The sequence below is a fragment of the Ascidiella aspersa genome, chromosome 4, assembly GCF_963924565.1.
Source record: "Ascidiella aspersa chromosome 4, kaAscAspe10.2, whole genome shotgun sequence".
In the NCBI taxonomy this organism is placed as follows: domain Eukaryota; kingdom Metazoa; phylum Chordata; class Ascidiacea; order Phlebobranchia; family Ascidiidae; genus Ascidiella; species Ascidiella aspersa.
The window spans coordinates 30,285,983-30,313,458 of NC_139450.1; the positions used below are offsets into that span (position 1 = coordinate 30,285,983).

The 27,476-nt window shown below is 37.4% G+C and overlaps 2 protein-coding genes and 1 non-coding gene across 4 annotated transcripts; 1 reads left to right on the forward strand and 2 right to left on the reverse strand.

Moving 5' to 3' along the window:
- The first annotated feature begins 948 nt into the window (after positions 1-948).
- LOC146157424 (notchless protein homolog 1-like) lies at positions 949-12,941 on the forward strand. Its single transcript, XM_083387308.1, has 11 exons — positions 949-1,125; positions 2,921-3,055; positions 4,215-4,297; positions 4,598-4,754; positions 5,909-6,043; positions 6,110-6,265; positions 7,407-7,589; positions 8,195-8,299; positions 10,266-10,466; positions 11,267-11,394; positions 12,614-12,941. The coding sequence occupies exons 1-11, from the start codon at positions 964-966 to the stop codon at positions 12,624-12,626; spliced, it is 1,458 nt and encodes a 485-aa protein (XP_083243434.1). The 5' UTR covers positions 949-963; the 3' UTR covers positions 12,627-12,941.
- Trnat-ggu (transfer RNA threonine (anticodon GGU)) lies at positions 6,557-6,631 on the reverse strand. Its single transcript has one exon. It is a non-coding gene; the product is annotated as a tRNA-Thr (tRNA).
- Positions 12,942-13,816: 875 nt separating the features above from the next.
- LOC146157426 (membrane progestin receptor gamma-B-like) lies at positions 13,817-26,650 on the reverse strand. Of its 2 annotated transcripts, none has more exons than XM_083387499.1 (8): positions 26,236-26,650; positions 23,721-23,882; positions 19,272-19,429; positions 18,354-18,530; positions 17,494-17,653; positions 16,696-16,892; positions 15,530-15,653; positions 13,817-14,960 (listed from the first exon to the last, which is right to left on the reverse strand). In XM_083387499.1, the coding sequence occupies exons 1-8, from the start codon at positions 26,412-26,414 to the stop codon at positions 14,804-14,806; spliced, it is 1,314 nt and encodes a 437-aa protein (XP_083243625.1). In that variant the 5' UTR covers positions 26,415-26,650; the 3' UTR covers positions 13,817-14,803. The 2 variants fall into 2 exon arrangements, with proteins under 2 accessions (XP_083243625.1, XP_083243624.1); XM_083387498.1 differs by having other exon boundaries at positions 23,721-23,885.
- Between the last annotated feature and the right edge of the window lie 826 nt (positions 26,651-27,476).

Sequence of the window (27,476 nt, forward strand, 5' to 3'; positions counted from 1 at the left end):
TGGCGACATTTTCTTTTTGGTTAGTTCTATTTAAAAAATTGCAGAAATGTGAATCTGGGAGCATTTTGCTTTAACAAATAAACAGGTCCACACAAGTTTCATGAAAAACAATTCTATATCTAATAATTTTAATACAAAAATAAATAAGCAAACTTGAACATTGATTGGTTAAAAATTAGAACTACAGGCTCTGCAGTTTTGTGTAAGTGTTCTGTATTATATTATGGGCTGCAAACTATAATAAAGGGGGAAAATAAGGTGGGAAATAAGGAGAAGTCGTGTGTTTTTGCAAAGAGTTAGAAGGTGTTAGTTTTGTTAATTATAAAACGTTACGTTGCAACATGATGTATATCATTCAAAGGTATTTTTGCGAAGATGCGAAATACATCTCAGGGTGTTGAATCGTTTCAAGACTTTTAAGGTTCGGTTCGGGTTCATGGATTGTTTCGTAATCCGGTGCAAATTGGAGAAATTTAAGAGTTACTGTTCGCAAAATTTATATTCAAAATCGGTTCATAAAATTTCGGTTCTGGTTTGGTTCGACTCTCTATAGATCTCAAGCATTTTGTATTTCAAAATCAATATCCTTTCCTATGCCAGTGTTAGCGTAACAGCAAGGATTTTTAGGACACTTTACCACACAAAATAAAGTTAAAAATTATTTTAAAGGTAATCTTTTTTGCCCATATTTGAAATATTGCTCTGTTTTTTAGGAATTTATTTAATTTTATTTAAGCTTTAAGTGGTTTTATTAAAAAGCCGTCTAAATGTTTGAAATCTTAGTAAAGCAAAAAGTTTTTTATGTATTAGATTTTAGGCTTCATAATGCAAAACTGCACATGTAAAATGTAAACAGAGTAAAATAAGTAAAGTTTTAAAAACTTTTAATATTTGTAGATATTGTTTAGTGAGATTAACATTTAAATACGCGCAAATAAACAATAAAACAGTAAAAGTGTAGAAATGGCGATGGACGACGCAGAAGAAGTGATGGAAGCTACAAATAGCAGCGCCATCATACAGATGTGCAGCGAAGATGGGGAAAAAACAGGACCACCACTCGATGTGCCGCTTGCCATAACACCCAAGGAGTTACAACTGCTCTGTAACTCGATCCTTGAAAATGTAAGTTTTGGGCGCTGATTTAGAATCCAACCGCAACGCATATTAGTTAGGTTAGGTTGCCGATTAGCGTGTATATTTCAACAGGTTAGACATGACCACCGTGCTATCTGAACTCCACTAAATCGAAACTAAACAAACTGTCATAGCATTTCAAAGTGCATACTGTCAGGTCGCTTATAGATTTATTGTACATTCACATAATTTAGCATAGCTCGCTTTCAATAAAAGAGCTTACAGTGCAGTAAAAACGGGTCTCGCAAGTAAGGCATGCATCAGTTGACTGTAGTGTTTAATCCAACAGCAGCGTGACACTATATAGCACAAGAGCGACTGCGATGGAGATTAGCTGAATCGAATGTCGGATAGATTTGCCAGAACGGCCACAAAAGGAAATGAGTATCTAGGTGAAATATTTAACACTTTACCAGGCGAACACGCTATAATTACAAGCACAAACAGACATGCGTTGTTTCTCTACAAGCGTCTTGCTATGGGTTTGGGTGGGTATTATTATATTAATTGTGGTAGTATTCTAGACCAGCGCCAAGTTTTGTGCTGCGCAAGGGATTTATTGGTGTTTCAAAGGCCATTTAAAAAGTTCTGTTTAAAATCCAATAAAATTAAAATAGAATAAGGCTATTCACTCATAGGACTAAAGTAGTTCAAGTTGATATATAATCACTTAAGGAAGCAAGTGATCCGGTCAAATACTCTATAGCCACTGTGGAAAGTATGGGAAGTGCACCCGCAATCTTTTTTAACCTTTTTTAACCCTTTACCCAAGGTGCACTTTTTGATCTTTGTTGCACCCGGTCACCAGAATTTTTTCGGCCGTGCACGCGCGAGATCTCATCGAAATCTGCCATACTTTCCAAACTAGCCCTATAGGCACCTCCTGAGGCTATTTACCCAGCCAAAAAGTAATTTAAATTGAGTTATGAACAAATCAGTGAAATTATGCAAAACTCAATTTAAATTGAATACTACCACCACCCAAACGCTAAACTCAACCCTTACCTAAATTTATAAATAATCCTGTATTGAAATAATCCTGTATTTCAATAAAATAGGGTGACTATTAATATTTGCCAATCTGATTTCAACAAAAATACACCACACATTTTAGTTATTTACTTTAAATATTGTTTCAACCAATATAATCCTTAACAAAATAAGTTTCTATAGCGAGAATGCAGATTGGAATTATAATGTTTTGTTAAAGTCTTACATGTTGGGTAATATTAGCGTGTTATCCAGTCTGGAACTATGGCACTTTTTTTACATGGTTTGTAAGGTTAACAGCTGAAAATAAGGGTTAACCTTGGGTCAAAGTGCTCCCTATTTGCCTAATGTATGTGAAAATTGGGCTGCATATTCAATTTTTTGTGGTGCAATTTTTTTCAACAGATAAAACTCGTGCCCTTATCATACTTTACACCAGTGATTCCCAACTGTGTGCCTTGAGAGATTGTCATGTGTGCCGCAAAACTTTTTGTAATTTCGGTAAAGAGAGTATTTGTATTACCAAATTTTAGACTTAAACACGCAAATTACCAGGTATTAATATTGAGAGTTACATATGGTTTGTCGTGTGTAATGGCGAATGTAAAATTACTCTATTGTTGTTTTGTTTAAACGTGTGCTGCGAAATAGTTAAAAATTTTTAGTGTGCCGCGAGCCAAAAAAAACACTGCTTTACACCATCCACAATGCTGCGTTTCTGATCCTATTCAGGCCTAATACATTTTATATATTACGAATTCAACTGAGTATTTTTTCTTTATTAATTTCATAGGATGAAGTTACACCTTATGCATTCTATGTGAATGACAAAGAAGTTTTGGGTGACTTGGAAACTTTAATAAAGGAGGAACAAATATCAACAGAAAGTTCTATCAGGATAGTGTATCAGCCTCAAGCTGTGTTTAAAGTAAGTGGTGATTTTACTTACTTAGCTGAGAAACTTGTGTCAAGTATAGAACTTAGATTTAATTCAATTTTTATGTTTATTTACTTTTTGTAATATATCTAACTATTTTAAATCTAAACCAGAGTTGGAAACCTCGTTGTTACAGTGAGACACATGTGTTTAAATACTGTAAAGTTATAACTAGGGATGTCCGATACTTATTTGTTGCGATACTGAAACCCAATATTTAGGATAAAACTTATTGTGATCCCGTATGATACCAAATGACGTAATTTTAAGTTGTTAACGTACTGTTTTAATTGTTTTAAATAAATCCAACTCTTAAAGTATAAATCGCTGCATTGGATTGCAAACCATGGTTAGAATTGTATAATTAATTTGGCACCAGGTTGTCGCCGATACCAACCTAGCAGGCTGGCAGAATCTTGCCAGCCTTCTGGTGAAAAGCATTTTTGGCGTAAATTCTTCGATTTTTTGGCCCATCTATATGCCAAACACTGGCTTTTCCCTGATGCTAACACCATGCTTCGTACTTTTTTCAGAATGGCCCAAAAGAAGTATTTTCTGCCAATTTTAGTGCAAAATGTTCCTACATATTCAGCATTTAAAAAAAATATTGATTGAATATGTGTAGAACAAGCACACGTTGGTTTGAAAAGTCGATCTTTTCAAAAAAAAAAATAATTTTTTTTTTTTTTTGACCAATTTCTTCGGTTTTCTGTCTGATTCTTCGGCCGACATAGTTGCCAAGTCGCCAGCTTTCTGCCATACTGCCAACCTAGTATAGGACAAGGAGCTTTATTATCTCTTAGGGCAGTGTTTCTTCAACAGGTGAATGGTTCACCCCCGGGTGAATAACATTTTTGAAGGGGTGAACCAACTAAAAGGGGTGAATAAGGGTGAACCGTCAGAAATGGATGATAGCTCTGCAGTAAATCAAAGTCATTTTGTGCTCTTATATATAGACAATATAGTTTTATCATATCATGAGACAAGGGTGAATGAGATCTGGAGATAGATGCTAGGAGTGAACTAAACAAAAAAGTTTAGGAAGCACTAACTTATTGTATCGGGTATTATTCAACATCTCAAGTTATAATTATAGCAAGTGTTGAATGTGTTGCTTGAAAAGTTTGACTTTTCCCATGTGGTATTTCAGGTGCGAGCTGTCACCCGATGTACATCTTCTATCGAAGGACATGCAGAGGCTGTTCTTTCTACTGCATTTAGTCCTAATGGAAAGTAAGATGTCTGTGTCTAACTTTAAAATTAAATATTTGAATACAAGCTGTACCATATATTAAAAGTTGCCTCACAATAATTCTGTAATTTTGTGGTATCATTAAATGGAAAATTGTTATTTTTCTGGTTTAAGCTAGGAATAATAATTTATTTACCGATTCATAAAACATAGTAAAGGTGGACCAGCTTTACATTAATCTGCATTTAAAAAAGCTATTTAAATTTCCACCCTACTTTATCTCTATATATGCTTCACCTCTATCTATAAATTTTCTTATCCTTGATTTTTTCTTTTTGCAGATATTTAGCAAGTGGTTCTGGAGACACCACCGTTCGATTCTGGGACCTCAACACAGAAACTCCTCAGCACACATGCAAAGCTCACCGGCACTGGGTTCTGTGCATTGCTTGGTCACCAGATGGCACTAAGCTAGCATCAGCATGCAAAAATGGACAGGTATCAATTGAAATGAGAGTCCAACTAAAGATCTTTGATTACAAAATACCTTTTAAACTATATATTAATTGTAAACAACTTTTTTTCTTCTTGCAGCATGTTTACCTTTAACGATATAATATAACTGTATGATGTTATCTAAAATAAGTTTCTAGAGTAGGGGTCCGGAACCTATGGGTCGCGAGATGGCTCTTTTTATAATGTATATAATCCTGCTTGCAAATAAATCCAAGCTATCATTTCTTATAATGACTTAAATGAAACTGCAAGCGGCCATGACCCCTTTCAAACTGTATTCGTTTTAATTTAAAACTAGTCAAATAACATTTTTTTTCCTGCTTCGCGCAAATCCTATTTGTCTTTTCGTGACTGTTAGCCGATCTGAAGAAATCTCTTTGCAACTAAACGGCCTTGTTCATGCCACTGCTGCCCTTGTAAACAAAGTTTTGCAAACTATGGTGCGAGATTGACCTTGGACGAATACCGATACGTGATTTTTTACAATTTTGTTATACCGATTTTTTAAATGCCATCCCTGGAAGTTTTCGTACAAAATATAGGAATCGCCTACATTTACCGATACCACTATATCGGTAGAAGTCAAATATCATCTGATATTATCGGTAAAAATCAATATATCGGACTCTCTCTAATGGTAACTATCAATCATGTTGATGCTTTACAGGTTTGATGCGTACTATGGTAACTACGAACCAGAAAATAGTAAGGCAAGATTTAGGGACAAACCACAAACCTCCGGTTCCGTCTCCTTTTGTAAAATCTCCGCCCTGGATCATGAATTGTTTGATAACTCGGTGGAATTTGCTGCCTTTGTAGCCAAACCCTTTTTTTTCTTGTTTTGTGCTTACTATGTTGCCTTTTTAAACAACCAATTTCAAATCACTGATTTTGCCATCCTAAACAATTGTTGGAAAACATTACATGGCTCTCATTGAAATACAACCAAAAACATTCCTATGGCTCCCTCAGCTAATAAGGTTACCGACCCTGTTCTAGAGTATCTATAATATGTTTCTCTAGAAAAAGACAATCATATTAAGAAAATTGTTCCTTTTGGCAGTGATGCATTCTGATTATGGATATATTGCACCAGGCAAATTTCTATTTAATAAACCTTCCAACATTGTTCTTAGGTTTGCATATGGGACCCGAAAACTGGAAAACAGCTCGGAAAGTCGATGACTGGACACAAACAATGGATAACATGCCTATCTTGGCAACCTTTGCATCTAAATGGTGCTTGTAGAAAGCTTGCAAGTGCTTCAAAGGTAGAAATATTTTTTTATGACCATGGATTTTTGCAGTTCATTCGTGAAAGTGTTTTTTTTTTCTAGGATGCAACGATAAAAATTTGGGACACTACAACGTGTCATTGTATTGTATCGTTGTCTAGCCACCTTCAAAGTATCACCTGCATAAGGTGGTCTGGTGAGGATCTTATATACAGCTCGTCGCAGGACAGAACTATTAAAGTCTGGCGAACGGATGATGTAAGTAATATTTTTGACAGCTGGTCCACACAACTTTGCTTTTTGTTAGCTTCTCAGTTCAGATATTTTGATGTAAATTTTTTCTAGGGTACACTAGTGAGTAATTACGTGTCTGTAGTCCTAAAAGTACCACCTGATTGTCTTAAATCAATATTGAAAGTAATAAAAACAAAAAACATTTGCAACTGAATGCTGTTTGCAATAGAAAGTAAACCCTGGTACCGAAAGCCGTCGCAGTTTCACCGAATTTGTCGATCAAAGATGCAAGCAGGGCAGGCTAGAAAAACAACTAGCCTACAGTGAGGTTCGAACTCACGACCTCCGGTCATACCGGGACCGTCGCTCTAACAACTGAGCTACACAGGCTCAGAGAGGAGCGAGTCGAGAAACGACCAAGCACCAATGATTGCTACATTCTGTAAGTACAAGCAACTTCATATTGAAGGGGATCTACAGTTGCATATCATGTTCATCAAACCATGGACATTGGACACATATATGTGTGTTTACAACTGTGATATTGCCCTTCTGAAGGTGCTTTTTGACCAACGTTTACGGATTACATATATTTAGTACACCGAAAGCCATCGCAGACTCGCCAAATCTGTCGATCAATGATGCAAGCAGGGCAGGCTAGAACAACAACTAGCCTGCTGTGAGGCTTTCGGTGTAAATATTTTTAATGATTTTTAAACTTAATTAAATTTTTTTTTTTTTTTATATTTATATCATTTGTTGACGTTTTCCAACATTTTGTGTAAAGTAACCCCTGATTAGAGATTATTCATTGTAAATCACCCATTAATATTTTTAATATGTTTTAAGGTACACTATGCACGGACAGCGTTTTTTTTAAGGTTTGGGTGACCGCTAAGTAGTTTTAAGAGACCGCAAGTGTTTCATCTAAATACCAAAAAGTTGCAAGTCCAAAATTTGGGAAACCGCTGTAGAAATTTGGGGAAACACCTTAAAAAAAACACTGTGCACGGATATGAAATGTACCTTGATAATAAATCACAAAGCCGAACAGGTAGAGACATCAAAGACACTGTCTTGATTAGGACCACATTAAGTCGACATCATCTTGATTAGGACGTTTCAACTTGTTTTGTATTTTCTTAATTATTGTCGTATGTTTAAGGGTGTCTTGTGTCGAACGCTACAAGGTCACGGTCACTGGGTGAACGTCCTGGCCCTCAGCACTGATTATGTGATGAGAACTGGGGCTTTTGATCCGGCAGCTGCAACGATCGTGGCGAAAGATGTGCTAGATGATCCCACCACTTTACAGAAGAAAGCATTGGATAGATATAAATCGGTCAAGGTTAGACTTTTTGGAAAATAATTTGAAGTGTCTGCAGCTGCTTGGGTTAGAAGTTCTCTCTGCATAGTCACGTTAGCTAATTTTATTAAAGCCTTCTTTGCCTTTCTTACTGATGTTCAAGAACACGGTAAAAACTGTGAAAAAAAACAGAATACCATATTGCGCTGGGAAATAAGAAGCCCGCAGCATTTCGAGTTGAATGGGCCAGTCTTTAAACGTATATCTGTCGCTTGTTATTAGGTGCTATCTTTATTTTATCTCTCGTTCATCTTTTTATTCCGCCGTGTAACTTATTATCGCGTAAAAAAATTAAAAATTATTGAAACCTTCTTATTTCCGAACAGTACAGTTTAAAAAAAAACATTATGCAGCCTTTTTTACATAGTTCTTAAAACTTTTGAGGCTTTGCGAAATTTGTATTATAGATCTGCATAATTTTTAGTAAAAAAACAACCTAACCTACTGCACTTGAACACCTCTTAATACTGAACTATTCTATCCGGAATCTCTGCATTTTAATTAGCTTAAAATAACAGTACAACACCAGGGAATTTTAAACATCACTTTTTCCAGTTCCCATTGCCAACCTTATGTGTTGAACTTAGGGTGAAGGTGCGGAGCGGATGGTTTCTGGATCTGACGACTTCACACTTTTTCTGTGGAACCCTTCGCAGGAGAAAAAGGCAATTGCTCGCATGACCGGTCACCAGGTTAGTTTAACTTTAGCAGAATTTGTCAAACCACATCCATTTTTGGAATGTCCAATACCGGATGTAACTGGTTAGGCCAGGGTTTGGGGGTAAAACTGGGCTCCATGGACCCCTTGGGGGTCCGTGAACTAGTTTCAGGGGGTCCATGAAGGCCAAATTGAAATATCTGTATATATTTAAACAGTAATCAATTTTTAAAATAACTTTGATTAAAATTAAAACGGTTTTGTACTAAATGTAGACTCCATTACAGTTTCACATTTTTGCACCGAAAATCAGCAGATTTCTGAAGTCTATTTGTATTGTGACGTCAATTTATGACGTCATCTTCGGAAATTTCTCGCCTACCGTGGTTCACGCAAGGCAAAGCAAAATTTTAGGGGTCCGCGGTAAAAAAGGTTTTAAGAAACCCTGGGTTAGGCACGCGTCCGATATTGCTGTTGTGCAAAAAATTATCGGAAAAATACTGTATTTTAGTAGATTTCTACCGAATACGTCGTTTTAAGTGTAAAAGGTGTTACTCAAAGTTCTAGTTGAATAAAAAAAACACAACATACCTGTAATTTATTAATTTGCATTTAAAACCGTTATAAAAACAAGAAAGGTATGTTTAAATATGTTTTATTCTAAGATTCAATTCTCCAAAAAAACAAGTATTTTTACGATTTTGAAATCGGTACCAATCCGATGTCAAATTAACGTGGAAACTTTAGCCATGGAGTGTGATCCAAAACAGCTTCTACCTCGAACAGTAAATTTATCCATAAATAGTGGGTCAGCAAAAGAGGTTACTAAACTTTCGGCGCTATTTTACTTATGTACGTGAAAATTAATAAAAAAAAAAATTTCTTCAAATGCCACATACCACAACGCTTATTGTTTGGGTTAGGCTGCGGGTTAGCGTTTGGTTGAGGGTGGGTCAAGTTATTATTACTTGATCCACCCTCACCCAAACGCTAACCCGCACCCTAACCCAAACAATATGCGTTGTGGTATGCGGTATTATTTTGTTGTGTTTTTTGCATAACTTTTCACGTACATAAGTAAAAGAGCGCCAAACTTTCATGTTGCTTGCATGGGCATAGTTATGACGTCATTTGTTATCAGTTCTGATCGTAATACTTTTTGTCTAAAATATCGGGTATTTGTATCTGAATAAAATGTCTAGCATCGGAGACTTGCCCAATCCATTTAGTTATTTGGGTAGAATTTTTTTCAATAAATATTCTCTGTTTGATGTTTTAAGAACACCGGAGACAGAATATAAGTTCCCGGAGATACCCTAAAGTATTATGGTAGACTATCTAGGCCTGTGTTAAGCAAAAAAAATAATTTGGTTAAATGATGACTTTGGCATTACTAAGTGTCAGGAAAGTTATGCTTTACGAAGAATTTTAGAAAATAGTCTCCTCGCAATAAACATGTTTTACCATAAAAAAAAAAACTTTTTTTGCAAACTTGGCCAATACATTTTTTCAAGCCTAATATGTAGAAATTAAATAAACAGTCCCATTTAAACCACTATTCTTACCAACCTAAACCAGATGTTGAACAATATTGTATTGCGCCCATGGAAACGCTTATGTAAAAAAAAAGTTTCTGACCTCTGCTTTAGGCGCTCGTGAACGATGTACGCTTCTCGCCGGACGGACGAGTGATAGCTTTGGTTTTCTTAAATGATTACTTTGGCATTACTAAGTGTCAGGAAAAGGATGCTTTACGAAGAATTTTAGATAATAATCTCCTCGCAATAAACATGTTTTACTATAAAAAAAAAATTTTTGCAAACTTGGCCAATACATTTTTTCGCGCCTAATAAGCAGTAATAAAATAAACAGTCCCATTCAAATTACTATTTTTACCAACCTAAACCATATGTTGAACAATATTGTATGGCGCTCATGGAAACACAGTATTCCGCTTTTCTGGTTTCCTTAGCTAAAAAGTTTTCCGAACTCTGCTTTAGGCGCTCGTAAACGATGTTCGCTTCTCGCCGGACGGTCGAGTGATAGCTTCGGCCTCTTTCGACAAATCTGTGAAGCTTTGGGACGGAAAAAACGGCAAATTCCTCGCCTCACTTCGCGGTCACGTGGGTTCGGTCTACCAGGTCGCCTGGTCGGCTGACAGTCGCCTCCTAGTGAGCGGCAGCGGAGACAGCACGCTAAAGGTGAGAGCTGTAGGGGTTTTATTTCAACTTTTTTTCGTTCGTTGAATGTTTTTCGAGTTTCTTGGCATTTTGTGTAAAGGGTTGCCTCGAAGTCTTTGAATCTCGATAATTATTTGAATGTTTTCGATTGATTTGGGCATTTAAAATCTTAGAAAAAAAATTATGTTTTTCCATAAGACTTTTCATACTCTTTGAATTTATTTAAGGTACAACTGTTTTGCTTAAATTTTGTAATTTATAATCAAAACACGTCGAATGATCCAATTTAAAGATCTCTCAAAAAACTCCTATAGTCGTTTTACACTCCTCCAGGAAAGCTAACGTACTTTTTAATGATGGCGTAGCATAGGGGTGGCCAGCACCCGGTTGTTCACCCAACAATTACAACCGGTTCGTTCGCTAAACACTGAACTCTTGTCAATGTCTGAATTGATGGTGCTGCTTTGCTTTAAAACCAGATGAATTCTGATATTTTAAATCCGATATTTCAACATGTAATCTAAATCTCTAGAGCTTTGGTAAACGTCACACATAATTAACAACAAAATAAAAAAAATAACAAAATAACCAAATATTTAATACATATGACGGCTCTATTTATTTGAATGTCTGTACAAGTTATTGCACGCACTAAAAAAATTTGTCAGTTTTCAATGCATTCACATACCCCCTGGAACCTTCTCACAGACCCCTATGGGAATGTGTGGGCCCCTGGTTGGGGACCACTGCTCTAAACCAACTTTCTTTGTAAAACGCGTAGAAAGAGCCGCCGAAAACCCTATCTTATTATCATTTTAAAGGTTTGGGATGCGCACAAGCATAAGCTGCTGCTCGACCTTCCCGGGCACGCCGACGAGGTGTACGCCGTTGATTGGAGCACCGATGGACAGCGGGTGGCCAGTGGAGGAAAGGACAAAGTGCTTAAAATGTAAGTGCGGCGAATTTCTTGACTTCCCCCCCAAAAATACCGCTTTAAATATACTTTTATTTGCTGTTGGAATCTCCCAACTATTCGAATCTGTTTAACTGTACGTTAATTGCAAAAGTGGCTGAGATAAGAACACACGGTGTGTGCATAGTGTTACTACTGTACCCTTTAAACTGGCCCATTAAAATCGGGAATACAATTTTTCTTAAAATTAAGAGAATTTCGAAAGCGGCCCAAAATGTTTTTCTAATATTTTCAACTTTGGCCGACTTATGCTGTAGTCCACACCAGATTTCAATTCCACTGGTTCCCAAACTAGGTCACTTGTAGGAAATTTGGTGTGGTATGAATGCTTTCGTTATGACAGAGTAATCACATATATTAATTTTGAATATAGAATGTCTGCTAAAGCGTGATATTTATTTGAAAACAAAAGTGGGCTGGTTTGATATGTTTGAAAATCACTGACCTATTTACTACATGGCTTAAAAAAAACTACAATTTTAGTAAAATATATATTTTTTTTGAAACATCCTGTAGATATAATGTAGATAAAACTTTGCACGAAAACTCGTTTTTCTGCAAAAACGAGCTCAATTTCAACGTTATTAGCTATCTATATAACGTACTTTTAGCGTCGAGCAGTATACTACAGGTTAAAAGGTCACAGGGTATATGTTTGAATATCACAACAAATTACTAATTTGGTGAAATATATTTTTTTATCTTTATTTGCTTTAACGGCAGATGGCGAAAGTAACCGGAGCTGATTCCAACTAAGTTTTCTAAAAAAAATGTTATACCAAGGGTAAAATCAGAAAAGGTCACAACTGTTGAAAAAAAGTGGACCCGGTTTAATCACTGACATATTTCCTAGATCAGTGCTCCTCAACCGGGGTGCCGCGGCACTCTAGGTGCCATTTTTAACGCTCAAGGGTGCCGAGAGATATTTTAAATTCTTTTGGATTTTTATTTTTACTCGTTTGGTAAGCTTTTTAATACATTTTTTTGTGTGCGATAAAATTACCAACAATTTAAAGGTTTTTTAAACTTGTTGCACAGTTACCACTCAGCAAAAATACGAACAAGGGTGCCGCGAACGATTTATTATTTCTGTAGGGTGCCACAAGCTAAATAAGCTTGCGAAACACTGTCCTCAATAAAACAAATTACCAATTTAATAAAATATATTTTTATTTTCAATTTGCTTTACCGACAGATGGCGTAAGTAGCCGGTGCTGATACCGACTAAGTTCTCAAAACCTGACACGCGGTGGCGCCGTTTCGACGCCAAGGACGACCCCCTAGCGGTAAATTCTGGCGGTGGATGGAACAGGGATTTACATGCGAAAAAATGTTTGACTTCCATGTCACTGTTTCCAATGGTTGTACGCTTAGCGTATTTACCCACATACCTTCTGGTTTGCCAAACGTTTTTAGTGGAATACTTTAAGGATTTATTGATTTCGTGGAACCATTGATTACAAATTAAGGCAAAATGTAACCAGTTTATTTGATTGTTACAGTTTAGTATTTAAGTACTTAAGACCCAGCACTGGTTGTAAGGTTGAACCACATCGGCTCATCCTGTGACGGGATTCAAATTTTTTGTCAGCTGTAGTTCTATCACAAAAGTCACATTTTTCTGCAAATAATTTGCAATAACAGGATGCAACTGAAGGTTCTCGCGAAATGTTGGAACCGGCTGAATCCCAACACTGCTAACTGCTAAAAAGCAGCAGTCATCTCATGATTATGTTACGTCAAACTTGACCATTTCACATTGCGAAAAAATCACGCGAGCTACTTGGACCTTAAATATCTGTGTATAAGATAAGCTGAAAAAATCCATTGACAGTAATGCTAGCCGGTTCGCTGATCTCTGAATCACACCACTGCTCGTATCTGGTATTAGCCGCCGATCCACAAAGTGCGAACGGTATTCTTTTACCAACAAATATACTACAGCAACACCGTTTGATTACGGGTAGCATGAATGTAGCGTTTGCATATCTTTTGTGAACCCTTCTATGATTTATCTGGAACTAGTTCAGGTAGAAATGCAAATATACAGGGTTATATTTGCTCACCTCAAGGATTGTTCAAAGTACCGTAATCATTTCTTCTTTGGCAGTAACGAATACCAACGTTCATAAGTTTCAAAAGTATGTATTTTGAGAACGTTTGGGTAAATTCAAGAAAAAACACTTTCAAACCATTTTACAAATGAAGCCGTTCAACCCCAAACGACCTGCATACTTAAAAACTTAATTTTTTTTACATTAAATTGCCCCGGAGATTAGAATTACAAGGTTAACATACGTGGCTAAGAAAAACGCACCTTATTCCTGTTCCATCTGAATTACAGTCCGGGTGGCGAAAAAGAGGGAAACTTTTTCTTCTACTTTTAGCACAATTTGAAAGCAATAAATTTATTTACCTACGAATGCAACACTGCTCTTAAAAGCGCACTACACATCGGAAAACAAACAAAGAAAAATGACTTCGCACGTAAGAATTTTGAAACAACGTGTTATCACAGTGGCGGAAGGTAGGCTTAAAACTAATGTGAAATTTTAAAGAAGTGCAGGTTGCTGCCCATTTAATAAAATTCAGTTGTACAGCACGGCAGAAATTGAAAATTGTTCGCTATAATTTGCGCTTATACAATAATATTGGATGTTTACTCGTAGCTAGTTCAAACGACTTCCTAGAAAAATTTGGTTGCAATGCGCGCCAATATTTTTTTTCGGCAAAACGGTTTTACATTTTCTGCTTGTCCAAATAGCGTACCTCAGCACATTTGCACCTTCGCTATTTTTTGTTTTTAAGATTTTAAGCGATTATGTGCAAATAGGATTGAAAATTTTCAGCGTAAAGCAGTTTTCCTAAAAGCAATAAGTAGCTCGATCTTACACAGTGGCTGAAGAAAAGTAAATACGTATAGAAAAGTACACCATGCCTTATCACAACACACCATAAATACTCCTAAAATTAAAGAAAGCAAACAGGAAAATATGAAGGAAACAAAGTGACTTGTATAGGTAAGCAAACAGAACAATAGAAGTAATTTCTTAAATTCCCCTTGCATAAAAACAAACTTGAAAATCGATTTTGAAAATATTACACTCTGTTTTAGGTCCTAAGTTAAGCCAAAAGAAAAATGCCTAAAATAACAAAATATATCGGACGTTCGTTACTGAAGTAAAGAACTTTAAAAGTTTTCTACGTTTAATGTCTAATTTGTTGCAAATGCTTGTAAGCTCGTGTACATTGTAAGCGGGTTAAAATTGAAAAAGAACAAAAAGCGTTTATCATAGAACTCTTCTAAAGCGCGCTCGTTAAGTGTAACAGCCTGCAAACCAAAATAAATACCAAACATAGGTAAGTGAAATGCATCAACCTCTTGCTATTGCACTTTGTCAATCAGCTTCAGCGCCTTACACCGCACATAGAAGTCCAGACTATACCTGACCGACACCATTAAGGACAGTACGCAGCACATGACCGGTATGGCAAGCCCAGTAAACGACGTGATGTTCAGGTCTTCAGCTTGTGGAAAAGCTCTGCACGCAAACAGAAGGAAATTGACTCCACATTGGTGAAACGCGATATGTTTCTTAAACGAATTAAGCAATGCTTCAGGTCACGCATTTCTAATCACGGTTAGAGTGGGGACATGTTTTGAATTCTTTGAACTTTCCGATGTTTTATGTTTTTATTAATCTTTGCCAAAAATACTGAAAGCTATGTTGAGGGGAATCGGCTATGTACATTCCGCTTTATTTAAAAACGTCTTTAAAACAAGGTTGTGAACCTATTCAGGTTAGGCAACCTAAATTGATCTATTTGACGTCATGTTAATGAACACTCGAAAAAATAAAACCAACTTCCGACAATAGCCGACGTACTTGGCTGTTGACAAAAAAAAAAAGGAAAATTCCTGTGAAAGTCTAAAAATCAGTTTTAAAGTGTCGGTTGTATTACACCATATAGGCCTACCTACGGTATAGCCCACATCAGCAATATCAAACAACAAATTACCTTCTTAAGGAGCCTATGCACACTTTTGTTTACCTAGCTACACCTTACAATTAGCCAACAACTTCTATAAAAAAACTAGATTATCTCTTACCCAGTCTTTCTCATTCTCACCACGTCGCCCAACGCAATGTGCAGCAACTTGCAGATGTAATAGATTCCGAAAACCACCAGAAGATGAAAGATTTGATGCGAATGACCAACGATGTCAAAAAAGCCTGGACAAAAAACGGAGTGTTATACAATTTTTTTGGCAGTTTCCAATAACATTTTACACACTTTCTAAAACAAATAGCATTTCGGAAAGTTTTAGTGGGGTACTTATTTCATTTATAATCCAAAAGATACGAAAATTAAAACTCTAAAAACTTTTTTCAAAATCGCCTTTCAACAACACATATTTCATTATAGGCTACCTCTCTTTGTAAATGGCTGTATTTGTCTAATTCAAAATAAGGCAATCAGGTGGCCCTATATATATATAGATCTTCTACGTTGACATAGTGGAAGCACAGTTGTGCGAAAGCTTGTGGAGATTTCAATACAATTTACCGCTAAATAGAACCACCTGATTACCCTATTTAATTATACTGTATATCTTTGTAATGTTTTTTTTAAAAGATGTTGCTGCATCCCTTTTAAGCAGCCTGCATTGTGATTGTTCTCACAATCGATGGGCGGCAAGATTCCTAACCAAAAAAAGTCGATATGACGTCACACTTTGGCAATGGTTTCAAGGTTTTTGGAAGACTAAAGTCACGCTCTATAGTTAGTTTTCGGTTATGCGATTTAAATCGATAAGATGTCGTCGGTAATGAAAGTTGTCCCTCTCTTGCTTGGCACCGTGCATTATTGATCACGTCATCAACGGTTTTCTTAAAGACCAGACCAAATCGATGGCCCGAATATTCCGTGAACAGGCGATGCTCGATTCGGCCTTAGTACTATCGCATCGTCAATAATGCACGACCAGACGTGAATAAAGACGCCAATTAGGTGGTACGCGGTGTAATAAAAACAAGGCTTATATTGTATAGGTATTGATAAAAACGAGAACGCACTTTTCAATAGCTTAACAAGTAATTTTTGTGACAAGGACTTAAGTGGGAATTGACTTGCTCCAATTATGACTTGAATGGTTATTTATTTAAAAAGACTTGACTTGTACCGAATTTATTTTACATATGACTTGACTTGGACAAAGTTATTTTGCAAATGACTTGACCGGGACTTGTTTACAACACTGAAAAGCGGACTCACCCGGTTTTAGCCTCTCCGGTAGCTTGGCCGCGTTGATGATGGCGCCGAGCAGCATGGACCAGGTCAGTTTGTAGAAGTCGCTGGCGCCTTCCCGGGTTGACGCGATGCCGCAGGCCAAGGTGGACGATAAGTTACCATGGATGTCGTGGTTGTTTAATGCGACCGTGGACGAATCGGTTTCATCAATTGCGCTATACCTTAAAGGAGAAAGAAGTTATTTTAACGAAAGGTAGGCTACACACACGTAGGTGTTTAACAACTGTGGTCTAGCCCTTCTGAAGCTGCCTTTTGGCAAACGATTATAGCTTACGTATCATTAGTACACCGAAAGTCATGGCAGACGCGCCTAATCTGTCATACCAGGAGTAAAAAGTGGTGCATAGACCTCTAAATAGAGCAACTAAAAAAAGCGAAACTGGATGATATTTCAATTGGCCATGTTATCATGTATTGTCATGTAAATACAACGTAAGGTTGTTTCTGGAGGTTTTTTTATATTTTAGTTAAACTTTTGTGTAGGAAAAGTGATTCCTTTCTATCACCTCTTTCTTAGTAATAAAACATTACCCTCAATTCGTCCGTTTACCCTCAACATATATTTCAGTATTTTCGACAAAGATTCATAAAAACATAACACATCAGAAAGTTCAGAGAATTAAAAGCATGTCCCACTGTAACCAACCATGGAAATTACATAGAGAGGCCTAGGGGAAAATAAGTTCGCTTTGTCAATTGCAAAAGCACAAAAAAGGGTCTTAAGTATCGACCCACGTTCAAAGGATCTTCATAAAAACTCACTTGGTGATACAAGGAATGTTGAGGATCGTGTACATTACAGCGAAGGGTAAAACGCGGAACAGGTAGCGCAGGGGAACGTTGGGGTAGCGCGTGTGGCAAGCAGCCGACACGGAACCTACGTTTCCGAGCATAATTGCAACGTAGATGAGAAACCATTCGCCTGAAACGAAAGCGACAAGTTTGTCTTACCGTACTTTTATGAAGTTAACAGCTTATGTGTTTGTTAAGTAGTCGTCTGCACTGTAGTTAGCACAACAGCAAAAATAGCACGTTTTAAGTTAAAGTGATGTTTGATACGATAAACCGTTTAGTGTGGCGCGCTTTTGATGATTCGTTTGTTTATTTAACTAAGGTTGTATATTTTTTGTGAATGTATCTTGCTTTTCTCAACCTGATGGGACAAAGAAGCCGTCTAGTTTTTATAGGACGTGAGCATTAGGGCACAAATTGCTGAGAAACCTGTGGAAGTTTTGTTAGACTTAAGAAACCGTACAAAAGTTTTTTTTTTTTTTTTTTTTTTTTTAAGGTTTTTGTTTCTTTTTTCAAATCATTAAAGTAGGCTACATTTTCTTCACTGAGTATAGAATAGCAAAACATCCCGCAGAAACTTGACATTTCATCTATATAGTGGATGTTTTTTCACAGCGTTGTTATTTGAATAGATATAAAATCTCACATCAGGTATCACCATATGAAAAACCTAACAGATGATTTTACATTTACCAAGGGTTACAAAAAAGCATTACGGTTTCACATAAAAGTAAACCGGTTATCTTAGCTTAAAATAACTCTCGAGAGTCAATAAATTGTTATCGCCACACGGAAATCTAAGGAGTGTGAATTATCCCGGAAAGCCCTACCTTTATAATATCCCATGCAAGTGTACGGGCAGAGATAGAAGGTGAAGAAGCAAGTGATTCCCATGGCCTGGAAAGCTATGAAGCCGTAATCGCAACAAAAGCAAACCTCCCTCACGGCTGGCGACATACAGTTGAAGAGGTGGGCGCCAGAACTGCCTAGAAGTGAGATGCCGATGCCTGAACGAAAATGGCTGGGGTTAAGCTTCAATTTGCTGCCTATTGGAGAAAAAAATGGGCATAAAGTCAGTACATGGTTGATTCGGCTTTACGCAAGGCCGTTTTACACATTTTGGGATCACCGCCAGCATCACCACAAGAACAACATTGTGAACGCAAACATGTAGGTGATTACGTCGACGTTGACAGTATAAGTGGTCCTAAAAGTTTAAGTGGAATGTTGTCTTTTTTGTGGCAAATAGGTGGAAAGCAATAAAGTCCTACTGATTATTTCACACTTCAAAATTACATTGGAGTGTCGGAAAAACTTTTTTCTAAATTTTATCAGTCGTGTTTTTCGTCTTGACATATTTTATAGCTCAACAGGTGTACAGGATTTTAACTCTTTTGAAGACGACAAACAATGTGTTCGATAAAAATCCGCATTCACCCAAAACGGTGTACGTTACAGTAGAAAATGCTCTATTTTGTTTTTGCTTGTTATACCCACGTTAAGATTTGTTCTATTCTTAAACGTTTTGGCATCTTTACATTTCAAACATTTGCATACGGAACGTTTTGGCAACAGTAAACAAGTCTTTTCCCGCGAAAAGCTGAATTTGCACACGTATAGACTAACAAAACAAACAGATTTCATAACCGCAATGAACATATGGTTAACACCAGGCTGTCTCTTATCAGCTTAACACCGGGCTTTCCGCATCCGGGGACGTCAACAACCTAGAAGTGCAGAAGCCTCACCTAACGTAAAAATCCAGTAGGGTAGCATGATATGATCATTCCAACCGATTACACCGTCCAGGTTGTTGTAGGCGAAAGACATGTTGAACCAAATTAGCAGCACTGCTGGTATGGCGTGCGTCCACACGTTCAGAGTCTCGTTTGTTGGATGGAAAAGACTGGGAAAGACAAAGAAGTAATGATTTACAAAGGATGGCGCCCGTTGAGTCATCCATTGATGCAAGTTTCAAGCGCTGTTGAATATGAACGTTAGAGTTTCGAAGCCTAAGAAATGTATGGCGACATCTTTTATATATGGGATGTAACGTCCCAAGTTTCCCATAGGCAAATGTGGGTATAGCCTAATGCACGTTTCATAAAACAACGTATCTTGACACAAATGGTATTTTATCATTTTAGGACAGCGCCTTTCCGATTTTTCCGTAAACGACCGGTTGCATAGCATATTCACAAATATACAAAAAAAGAGCGCTAGGTGATATGACATTCGGTCTTGGCATGGATTGTATAAGCCAGAAATTCAAATACATGGGTTTGCGGGCACGCGATGAGCCTATAGGTGCCGCAAGTTATCTTACATTGATTTGAATCAAAGTTCTACTGCGTAGTATATATCATATTTCTGTTGCTCGTTATGCAAATGTCAAAACCTATCCAAACACAACCCTTTTGGTGCAGCTCATTTCAACAGTTGCAAACAGAAAGAACGAATTAAGTTTTCACTGTTAAGCATGAAGGGTCGCGAAAAATTTTAATACACTCAAAGACAAAGTCTTCGCCGACTAAACGTTCGGTAATCTGTGATTTAATTTTAATTTTCCAAAAACACTTTATCGTTTCTAATCATTTCAATTAAAAAATCTTATAAACTGCACTACCCAGAAAACGATTAGGCAATTGCAAAACACGATTTAGAAAACATATAAATAAACCTTCAAACACATTAGTGGACTTTTAACGATTAGCGGTTTAAACCCGTGGCCTTTGGTGCACTTAAGCATTCACTCGTCCAAAGTAGCAAAGTTTCACGACAGGCCCATGGCGGTTCTAACTTAATTTTCGGCAAATTTTGGCCACTTGTTTTGTTTGAATCGAACAAGTAACAAGACGAGAGACAGGAAAAGCGGGGAGTTCAATGGCGCTCAATTATTCATGACGGACCCAAAAGGTAAATCGTTTATCGACGCACACAACTGTGTTCGTGTCTCACGCAAACAAAAATCGTTCCCGGTGGGAACGCGGCCCAAAGTTAAAAGAGATAATCTAAGTCCACATCCATATGGCCCACGGAGAAATACGTTAGTTTTTTTCTATTTTTAACGCAGGATATTTTTTTAGTTAATTGTGGCTTATCGCTTAAGGAAACAATCAAAGGGGAAAATATATAGTTTATAATGGATTTTTTTGTTGACCCAACTTGATCGTTTTGTATGTAAAAGCACTCATCTTAAAAGAATTCTCATCTTAGAAAAATTCCATGGCTTTAACCAATCAATCTGCTCGCAGATTAACATCTCACGGCTTGCCAGCATACTTTATTGTTTGCTGGTTTTATTGGAAAAACACAAGACTACACTTTTCGGTTTGTTAATGGTTATAGAGCCTCTTAAACAGTTAGCCAATGCGCAGAGGGTCTTATCCGGATCGGAGACAATATTCAACCTTAGACCTGTTAATCAACAGCTGATCGGCAAATCAAAACGCAAAGTCAGCCGAGCAACTCATTTACAAGGGCCATCTGGTCATTAAAAAAACATAGTCGAAAAAACCTGCGTTTCTCAAGGCTTCGTGGACGAGATGTCAGGGGGCTTATAGGGCCAATCGCAAAATCGCCATGCATTATGAATGCGTCATCACGCCCCGAACATTGTTAGCGACTATAAGCAGGACGCGATAAGAATGTTGTTTTAGTTTTTAATTTATTTAAATAGTAATTTATAAAGAGAGCGTTTCAGCTGCGAAAAACTATACGTAAATTTTAAAAAGCGTTTTATATCCGGCTGTGGGCTTTTTGTTTGGTAACGAAATTTTATACAAATATTGTTTTGCCGTGATTAACGTGACGGTAATTTTGTCCAAAAAAACAGGGGTTGATCCATTTTATTAATTCTACTAATATACCTATCATAATAAATTATCCATTATTCAAAAAATCGTTTCACAATAGCCGGGTGAACGTTTGTTTATGTTAAGAGAAATACAAACGGGGAAGAATTCGTAATTTCCGGCTAAAACCGACAAAGGGTTAAACAACAATTAGGGATACAGTTCACGCGGTTTAATTTACTTTACGGAAGAGCAAAAAAATTCAGACGTTCGATAATTTTCACTCACAACTCATAACTAAACAATGCAGAGATCATCTGAAAGCCGTTATTACAACGTTATTACAACGTTATTACAACGCAAAGAGTGGAATTATTATTATTATCGATTAAAATCGTCTTCCTAACGGTGTTCCATCAACATCTACATTGATTCCTGTATTAAGATAAAAAACAACGCCAAAATAGATTGTGCCTTTCGAAGGGTTTCACTAAAAGATTGAATTGGTTCATAAGCCTTTAAGCCTAAAGCCAGCTGCTTTAGTGAAGGGGGGGATTTCAGGAAATATGATTAAACATATTTCGCAGTATTTCGACTTCCTAAGGGCTAGATAACAGTTGTTGTTCATGTACCTTGCATAATTTTACATGGCGTAAAAAGTCTTGCAGAATAGCGAGTTTTGCGCAATTTGTGGGCTTACTTAAAATTAAAATATTGATCAAAATACAGCTCTTCTGGTAATTGCAATTCATACCTAAAAATTATAGCTTATTGAGATACTAATAACAACAAAGTGTATATGTGTTGCGTGGTAGAGTAAACCTTACCAGTAGCGTATGTGCATCCCATAATAGCCGTATGCTTTACGTGGACAATTCTTATTTCTAATTTAACTATAATAGGCAAAAACATAAGGCCAAGCAAAAAATCTGCGGCCAAGCGTATTCTAAAAAGGGCCAAATTTTTAGTTTGGGGCCGTAAAAGGCCAATCTGGCAACCCTGGCTTTTGAGGGTTTTAAACCGGCTCCTCTTGTTCGGATAATGCGATAATTTTAGATCGGAACAAAGTCCCGATACCAAGTGGTAGTATCGGTACTCTCGTCCACCAAATTAATTTAAGGATTTTAAGGTTCATCAACATCTACATTAATTCCTGTATTAACGTTTAAAATGACGCCAAGGTCGATTGTGCCTTTTGGTGGGTTTGATTAAAATATCAGATTGGTTCATGAGCCTTTAAGCCTGAAGCCGGCTGCCGTCATTCCAACGTTAGTGAATGATAATTAATTAATAGTCATTTCTTACCCTCCCTTTAGAAGCTGTATGTGCGAAAACATAACACTAAACAGGTTCTAAAATAAGGTTTAGAAAGCATTAAAATCAGCTCCTCTTACTCGGATAATGCGATATTTTTGGATCGGAGCCCAAGTAGTATCGGTACTCTTGTCCGATACTAGGTTAGTATCGCTGCTGACGATATGCCAAATTAATTTAAGCATTTGGGCCAAGATGTGTGATTTAATTGAGTGATTCCCACTTTAAAAGGTATAACTAATTTACAGAAAATCATATTAGTTAACTTAGTTTACTAGCGGAAAAGCATTGTTTTAAAGAACGGCGCGTATAGCACTAACGTTCATATATTATTTTATCGATCAATTTGGCTTAACTGATCGCATTAATGACGTCATTTGGTTTTAAATTAAATCGGCGATAGTTTTGCTCTACATATGGGCATTGGTATCGGAATAAAATAGGTGGCAGCGGACATCCCTATCTCTAAAGAAGACGGACGTTATATACTTTGCACTGTGGTTTCAAACATATCTCGGCCTACGTTTGCGTAATTAAATGACGATTAAAATCGATTTTTTGGCAACAATTTTTTCCAAATATGAAAAAAAAACGGAGTTGGATGCATAGGCGTAGCCAGGGGGGCCTGAGGGGCCATGCCCCCCCCCCCCCCCCCCCAAAAAAAAATTATAAATATTTTACTCTTAATACTTTGTTTTTTTAGCATTTATGAGTAGTACCGCAACAGTCGATCACAGGCATGCCACACCTTCAATTGTCATGCACTGTTACGTCATAAACGATGTAGTAAATATTACATTTGCTATACATTAATGTAGTTTTACTACTTAAAAGTCAGTTTTTGGTATTTGAATTGTTTTCTTGGAAATGGAGTATAGCGCTAACCCACAGTCAGTTGCTCGAAACGGTTTGCTAACATTGTTATTGTGTTCGTTACAGCGGTAAATATAATGACAAAAGCTAAACAAAAAGTTCAAACTTTTTGGCCCCCCCAAAAATTTTCGGCTGGCTACGCCACTGGTTGGTTGTAATGTATAAACTTCAAGTTCCCATTTACGAGGAATTATACGTTGATCAGTAAAATCGAACCTGCGCAGGCAAAATGCGAGCGACGACGGGTTTGGTCTGTAGCCGTGCAGAATGTACGACTCGTGGCAGTAGAAGGGCATCTCATCTCGGGATTTTAGGCCGAAACTGCGCAGCCAACCATCAAAGTCACGGCTGCCGTTGCTGTTGTTGTTTCTGCTTTTGCTGCTGAAACATGACAAAATAACGTCGGTATATGGTAAATTGGAAAATTTCAGCGCTTAATTTTTCACGTTAATTATAGGCTACTTCAATTGTTTTACACTAATAGATTATAATCAAATCAACCTACGAATTAACGATTTTCATGCAAACTATTGAAACCTTTGGTGTACTGTGATACATTAAAGCAGGTATCGTTGTTGAAAATCGACTCATAAGGGCTAGATAACAGTTGTTGTTCATGTACCTTTCACAATTTTTTCATGGCGTAAAAGTTCTGGCAGAATAGCGAGTTTTGCGCAATTTGCGGGCCTACTTAACATTAAAATATTGATCAAAATACAGCTCTTCTGGTAATTGCAATTCATACCTAAAAATTATAGCTTATTGAGATACTAATAACAACAAAGTGTATATGTGTTGCGTGGTAGACCAGTAGCGTATGTGCATCCCATAATAGCCGTATGCTTTACGTGGACAATTCAAAAGCATTTGGCTATTTTTTTTACCAGTTTTTGACTTCGATTAGGTTTAGACAGCACACCGTAAATGAGTAAAAGGCAGGCGTTAATTGTTTATCAATGGCTGTTTTCTAGGCCTTCGTGTAATGTTTATTGTCGGCCTGCGTTTTTAATCGTCCTAGTTGCGTGCTGACCGTTCGTTTTAACCTGTCATCAGCTGTGAGGTCATCTATATGCCGCAAACTCGAATTGCACAACGGAATGAAATCACACAAAAATGAATGGTTCTAGCTGAGCGCGAATAGATGGCACAAAACAGCGTCGATTGGCATTTCCGAAAACGGCCACAACGCTTTGTTTACTTTTGCGTCCACGTTGAACGACCTTGTACATGCATCCCGGGAGCCGTGGCGCCCTTTGGCGACCTAATTGGAAGTTTAAGCTTTAAATAGGGGGTGGCGTGAAATGGTTGCCCAACCCTTGCACCAAACCCCATAATCCGTCATACTCGACTGTTTTAAAAACGGGGCGTTTCTTTACATAATGGGATAATAATACATTGTGGTATGATAATACAACTGTAGAGTTTACTTAAAAAAAAAAAAAGTTACAGAATAAACTTTGTTCGTTTATTTTGGACGGTCGGGTCTATTTCATTGAAACTTCTATCAATCTAGCACATGCCTACATTTTATTGCAAAATCGTTTAATATACCTAAATTATTTGATTTTTTTTTCGAAACTAAAAAGCATTTTTATTTGTCAAGATTTTTTTTAAATAATAGAAAATATATTTTTAAGTGCACAGCCCGAGCCTGAATATTTTTTGTTTTTGACATTTATTGTGTTTTACAAACATCGAAGCATAGCAGGCTGGCGAGATGGTCTGAATATAGTAAAATATCGCGGAAACGTTCAATAGACTTCCGTGTTGTGCATGAACGCCGGCTAAACATTTCTCATGCTTAAATGGACGGGCGGCAAAAAATGCTTATTTTTTTGTTAATTGACAATCAAGTGTCTAAATAGAACAAAGGATGCAGTTATGTATCGACAGGGATGCTATTTGATTTGCCGTCGTAAACCAGTGTTTAATGAGACGCAAGCTTTATTGGACTTTAGACCAAACGCGCAACTTCTTTAGATCAATAGTAGGTTTCGCCCAATCGGCAGTATTACGTTCTCCGCGGTGCCAGGTGTTGGATTGTGCAGTGTCGCAACTTTACGTCAAATAAGCGGCGCAAAAGTTGTTCTCTCAAAGGGCAAAGTTCGATATGGCGAGGCGTTTTTGACGTTAGTACCGATGCGCAAAATTGACACAAAAACTGCCTCAAGGTTAAATCAATCGACCACTGTGCCCTTTAACATTCAGCCGAATAGTTTTCAATATCTCAAATAAAACAGGGATCTGAGTTACGATGTATACCTCGCATACGCTTGGGTTCGGGTGCAATCGGGTAAGAAGGAATTGCCTAAGTAGGTGTTTGTTTCTATTTGCGGTCGACTTGGCTAATTTGGTCCAACTGGAAACATTTCGAGCGTTCGGGGTCATTCACCCTGACGAAGGCTACTTGAATAGGTTGCCGAAACGTTGGTAAAGAAATACAATTACGAGAGGAGCTGTTTTTTGATTATTATTACTATGCCTGGTAGCAACAGTATATCTATGAAAACATTATGTAAGTAATTGTATCACCTTGTAAGACCTTAAATATCGTTTTTTTTAATGTAAGTTTGTTAAGCATTTGTTTGATATAACCTGCTTAAATATTTCATATTGTTATTGCAAAACCCTTAATTGTTTCCTAACTGGGTCAGGCAACTTCCTGTCACCAAAAAATAAAAAGAGGGCGCCAAAAGTGGCATCGGCTTGTTAAAAATCGTCCTTTACTGACCTTTCATTCAGCGTGCCATTCTGCCAGTCGCAATTCTCCGGTTTCGTTGTTAAACTTTCCTCGACCGTAGATTGCCAGCAGCGTTTTGTCGGGCAGCAACTTTGCTTCGTTTCGTCGTCTCCGTTGTCAAGGCAGAAGCCTATGTCGGCACCTGCGGTAGCCTTGCCTTCAACCAGCATTGCAAATTAGTTGTTTTCTTTGTCTGTCGACTTTAGGCGTTTCGCATTGTCGCTGAATTGCACAATGGTGTGGGCGCGTTAGAGACAAGACAGTTGCTGCTGGTGTTGCTGCTGTGTTGCTGCTGGTGTTGCTGCTAGCTGGTGCCGTTTGCTTACGCACGAGGCTGCGGCAGTCTACTTAAAGCAGGCCGATTCCGGAAAGTCTACGCGCGAGCTTTAGTACAGTTATTCTCGCATTTCTCTGAAACAAATACAATAGCCATGTCATATATTGCTTTGTTATACGCGCAACAAGTCTAACTGGCCCTTGACTTAGTCGCATTCGCTTAACTGTAGCCACGACAAGTAAGGCTTTACAGTTAACACCTGATACAAAGCTGGACTGCATGGCATATGTAGCAGACGCATATACCGGACGTAGTTACTAAGCTTGAGGCTTTCATTTCATACCGAGTGCCTTCTTTTCTTGAAGTGTCTTAAGACTTGCTGATTCTCAATTCTTGGTAAGATTTCGCGGGAAAACCATTTCGCATGTCGTATTCTATTCTCCTCTGCTGAAACTGCATTTAGACTTTTAAACAGCAACTGCTATCTTACAAGTTTGAAACAATTTGGAATTCTATTTAAGAGAATACTATGTTTTTGTCAATTTGACCTTATTATAAATAAACTTGTTACATGGTTTGTGATCAAGATAAAAATAGAAACGGTGTATGGCAAGTGTTGAATACCCGGCTCGTGCTTTATTTGGGGGTTCGTACACGCTTCTCCTACCTTAAATGTAAGGCCAGTTTATATGCATAGACCTACCTATCGCTAGTAAATAAATATGAACACAATACGAATAGCTGATTTGTCTAAAAACGCGATCGTATAAATATGATATGTTATAATCAAGGCCTTCATTTACCGACAGGCCACAAACTTTCTTAAGTCATTAACGCACATATCACCAGGCTATATGGTGCTCGACTGCACATTAGCCAGTCTTAATCAGGTGTTATACAATCATCTGTTGATTTAACTCAGTCAATCGTACACGCAAATGCCTGTTACACAACC

Excerpts from the sequence above, each read along its gene's own strand:
- LOC146157426 (XM_083387498.1), bottom strand. The coding sequence starts at position 26,414 with ATGCTGGTTGAAGGCAAGGCTACCGCAGGTGCCGACATAGGCTTCTGC. Across the intron at positions 23,886-26,235 it reads AATGGCACGCTGAATGAAAG|CAGCAAAAGCAGAAACAACA; the intron begins GTCAGTAAAGGA and ends GTCATGTTTCAG. Across the intron at positions 16,893-17,493 it reads AACATTCCTTGTATCACCAA|GTATAGCGCAATTGATGAAA; the intron begins GTGAGTTTTTAT and ends TTCTCCTTTAAG.
- LOC146157424 (XM_083387308.1), top strand. The coding sequence starts at position 964 with ATGGCGATGGACGACGCAGAAGAAGTGATGGAAGCTACAAATAGCAGC. Across the intron at positions 3,056-4,214 it reads AGCCTCAAGCTGTGTTTAAA|GTGCGAGCTGTCACCCGATG; the intron begins GTAAGTGGTGAT and ends GTGGTATTTCAG. Across the intron at positions 6,044-6,109 it reads AGCTTGCAAGTGCTTCAAAG|GATGCAACGATAAAAATTTG; the intron begins GTAGAAATATTT and ends TTTTTTTTCTAG.